This window comes from Papaver somniferum, chromosome 6 (assembly GCF_003573695.1).
Source record: "Papaver somniferum cultivar HN1 chromosome 6, ASM357369v1, whole genome shotgun sequence".
Classification (NCBI taxonomy): domain Eukaryota; kingdom Viridiplantae; phylum Streptophyta; class Magnoliopsida; order Ranunculales; family Papaveraceae; genus Papaver; species Papaver somniferum.
This window is the reverse complement of record NC_039363.1, coordinates 97,084,434-97,088,362: the sequence shown is the minus strand read 5'-3', so window position 1 is coordinate 97,088,362 and position 3,929 is coordinate 97,084,434. Positions and strand designations below refer to the sequence as shown.

General features: G+C 36.7%; 1 protein-coding gene across 1 annotated transcript; it reads left to right on the top strand.

The window, feature by feature from the left end:
• The first annotated feature begins 280 nt into the window (after window positions 1-280).
• Window positions 281-3,311, top strand: LOC113288505 (DEAD-box ATP-dependent RNA helicase 38-like). The gene is made up of 3 exons (XM_026537554.1): window positions 281-623; window positions 717-1,301; window positions 2,307-3,311. Exons 1-3 carry the CDS (start codon window positions 369-371, stop codon window positions 2,967-2,969), a joined length of 1,503 nt encoding a protein of 500 aa, XP_026393339.1. The 5' UTR covers window positions 281-368; the 3' UTR covers window positions 2,970-3,311.
• The last annotated feature ends 618 nt before the right edge of the window (window positions 3,312-3,929 follow it).

Here is a 3,929-nt window from a genome sequence, read left to right as displayed (position 1 = left end):
ATATATATATATAGGTGGTGGTGATGGGAGGAGGTGATTATATATAGCTGAAGGATAGGTTAGTCATTTCCACACCTTAAGACACCCCTTATAAACATAGGATAGATATTTCTATCACAAAATAGTCCCCCACCATTTTTGAGTAGTCACCCAAAAAACGGTTCAAAGAAAAGGAAACTATGTCGCTCCTTCTAAAAATATGTCACACTAAAGGGCACACCCAAGAAATAAAGGGCACCGACTCAAAAAAATCTATCTATATAAGCTGGCACTGTGTCTATCTTCTTCTTCTCTAAATCTGATTCCGAACTAAATCGACTCCGAAAAGTAAGAGCTAACCAGATCCCTAAACTTCCTCTAGATCTCTAATGGCGGACGACGCTAACAGCAGCACCGACACCATAATTGAGAAACCATCAGAAGAGAAACCAACTGAAGTAAAACCAGCTGAAGTAAAACGTGCTTGGGCCGATGAAGTTGATGACCCCGACGAAGAAGAACAACCAACTTCATCGACATCAGCTGAAAAAGATCCAGAACTGAACATCGGATCATTGAAGATCGATGAAAACAAGAATACTGAAAAATTTCTTGATGAACCTGAAGAGGGAAACATTAAAGCGGTAAGAAAAAACAAAACCCTAACATTAAATTTGTTTTGATTATGAAATTAGGTTATTAGGGTTAAATTTGTGGTTTGTTTTGTTTGAAATTAGGTTACTGGTGATACTTTGTATTCAACGGCTGTAACATTCGAGGATTTGAATCTGTCTGAGGAGATATTGAAAGGGTTATATGTCGATATGAAGTTTACACGACCTAGTAAGATTCAATCTGTTAGTTTACCAATGATCTTGACACCACCGTATAAGGATCTTATAGCTCAAGCTCATAATGGTTCTGGTAAAACCACTTGTTTTGTACTTGGAATGTTGAGTCGTGTTGATGTGAAACTAAGAGCTCCTCAAGCACTTTGTATTTGCCCTACCAGAGAATTGGCAATCCAGAATATTGAAGTCCTTAATAAAATGGGAAAGTATACGGGGATAACCTCTTTTTGTGCGATACCGGTGGATAGAGCTAGGGATATTCCAATTAATAAACGATCTCCAATTACTGATCAAATAGTTGTTGGAACTCCTGGTACAATCAAGAAGTGGATGTCAGTCAAGAAACTCAGCGTGGACGATATGAAGATACTAGTTTTCGACGAGGCTGATCACATGTTAGCTGAGGACGGTTTTAAAGATGATTCTCTCAGGATTATGAAGGATATTGAAAAAAGCACCCCACATTGCCAGGTAAATATAACATATGCTCTATACACCACTAGGTTGCTATATCCTGAATTTTCGAATGATTTTATGTGCTTCAAATCGCTGGTTAAAACTCTAATTAGCATTCATATTTAATCAAGTTCACTGATTTAACCTTTAATGGGTGAAACATAATTTTGGTGAGTGAATATTATGCCATGAGAAAGTTCCTGGACTTCAATTGATGTCAACCTTATTGTTTACATTCTCTTTGGTTCCGTCCCTAAGATAAGGGCATTATGCTCTCTTGGAATTCACATTTGTTTATTTACATTTATCATTTGTTTTCCAGTTAGACACTTCTTTTACTAAGGCTGCTAGACCTGATTATATTATATCATTAAATGCTAGTAATGTTTTTTAAACAGTATTATGAGATTGGTACTCAATACGTTTCTTAGTCTAAAGTTGAACTCTGGCATACAGTTGTTTTGTGCTGTATTGCATCTGATATAGATATTCTTTGGATTTTTTGTCACAATCTCTTAAAGTTCTCTTACATTTTATGGTCATAATATTCTGGAATGGAAGAATTTTGCCCCATTTAATGTACTCTTTATATGGAATAGAGATTAGTTAGATCACCAGTGTTGACAGTTCTCATGTTGTCTGACCTGTTTATGGTAATGGTGGTGATGAAAAAGCGTTAGTCACTGCTGTGTGTTTCACTAATGGTGGTGGCGAGATTAGTTTGGCTTCAAGATTTTCAGCTTAATATTGTGTTTTAGTGCCATGTTATAGTGTAGGTTGGAAATTTCAAACTTCTGCATCAGGCTCTGTTTTTGACCTGTTACATTTCCAATAGTTTTGGCTTCAAGATTTTCAGCTTAATATTGTGTTTTAGTGCCATGTTATAGTGTAGGTTGGAAATTTCAAACTTCTGTGTCATGCTCTTTTTTTGACCTGTTACATTTCCAATAGCTCTCCATTAACTGGGTTAAAATTACTGTATACAATATATTCTTATTTTTCTTTGTTTTTGTTCATCAGGTTCTTTTGTTTTCTGCTACTTTTAACGAGACTGTTAAGAATTTTGTTTCAAGAGTGGTTAAAGATGGAAATCAGATGTTTGTTAGGAAAGAAGAACTCTCACTGGATGTTGTCAAACAGTATAAGGTGAATTGTCCAGATGAATATGCAAAGATTCACGTCATCAAGGATAAAATTTTTGAATTAGGAGAAAAATTGGGACAGTCAATCATATTTGTTCACACAAGGAGGAGTGCTGATGTGTTGCATAAAGCACTGTCAGATTATGGTTGGCAGTGCACAAGTATACATGGTGCCATTGAGAAAGATCACAGAGATAAAATTGTGAAGGAGTTTAAAGATGGGTTGACTCAAGTCCTTATATCAACGGACCTTCTTGCACGAGGTTTTGATCAGTCACAGGTTAATGTGGTTGTGAACTACGACCTTCCGGTGAAATACGAGTATCAATCAGAACCAGATTATGAAGTGTACTTGCATCGATGCGGTAGAGCAGGACGTTTCGGTCGCAAAGGAGCTGTCTTCAATTTACTGTGTACGCAAAAGGAGCATATGTTGATGGGGAAGATTGAGAATCATTTCCAGAATAATATTGTGGAGATTTCTGATTGGCAAAACAACAATGAGTTCGAGTCTGCTCTGAAAGCAGCTGGTTTGATATGAACGCTGTGCGGAAGACATCTTGAATGAATCAAGACTTATACAAACGGATTATGGATTCAAATTTTCTGAAGTTGTACTCTATGAGTCAGCAGTCTACGAGTCACATCAGTTTATAAAGCATGCATGAATTTTGATAGCAGTTGCATATTTAAAGTGTTCTCTGCATAGAGTCCCATTTTCAAGTTGTTTGGTTATGCTTTGCGTGTCTTTGCCCAGCTTTTTTCTTTGCCCAACTATTTTTTTTTTGTATACTGCATTTGCAGTTTTTGTGGTTGTGTACCGAATTAGACTTGCACTTTGTGATAATTGTTTGTGAGCCTCTACGAAAAGGTTAAAATGCAAGACTTGCAGATTGCGATCTTGCTCATCAACTCTAATTAGGCCAGAAGCGAACTCTTAAATTGTTCCAACTGGAACAAACTTGTGAAACCTAGAGTTGATGCGCATGTCGAAAAATGAGCAACAATCTTTGTTTAAACTCAAAACTTGTAGCAACGTGGTTTGATTAACAAAATTTATATAGATACAAACTGGCTATTAGATGGAGGCTGTAGATGGATCTCATCAATGTCGTTGACACCGTCACCACATTTACATCAACCTCTTGAACATGGCAAAACTCCCTTTAGGTTTGTACTCACACAGATTTGGTCACTTGAGATCATCGTATTGATCCATAAGGCCAATCGTTATACCAATCTACTGAAGCTACTAGTGTTTTTGCAAATTTAGCCAAAGAGTCTGCTAAAGCATTAACATCTCTATGAGCATAGTTACAGTTCCAATGCTCAAAATCTGATAACATAGGGTTAGTAGCAGATTTTTTTTTTGTGGAAATAGGTTACTGGGACGTTTTTCTTTTTTACGAAGGGAGAGATTCAGGTGATTCAGAATGTCATTAACCTATTAAAAAATCGTTTGAGAGAGAAAAGTGCTAGTAGTGACAACTCACTCGACTAA

Bases quoted from the DNA above. Each gene is read 5' to 3' on its own strand.
- LOC113288505 (XM_026537554.1), top strand. From the start codon at position 369: ATGGCGGACGACGCTAACAGCAGCACCGACACCATAATTGAGAAACCA. The intron at 624-716 runs GTAAGAAAAAAC...GTTTGAAATTAG, and splicing joins AAGAGGGAAACATTAAAGCG to GTTACTGGTGATACTTTGTA. The intron at 1,302-2,306 runs GTAAATATAACA...TTTGTTCATCAG, and splicing joins AAAGCACCCCACATTGCCAG to GTTCTTTTGTTTTCTGCTAC.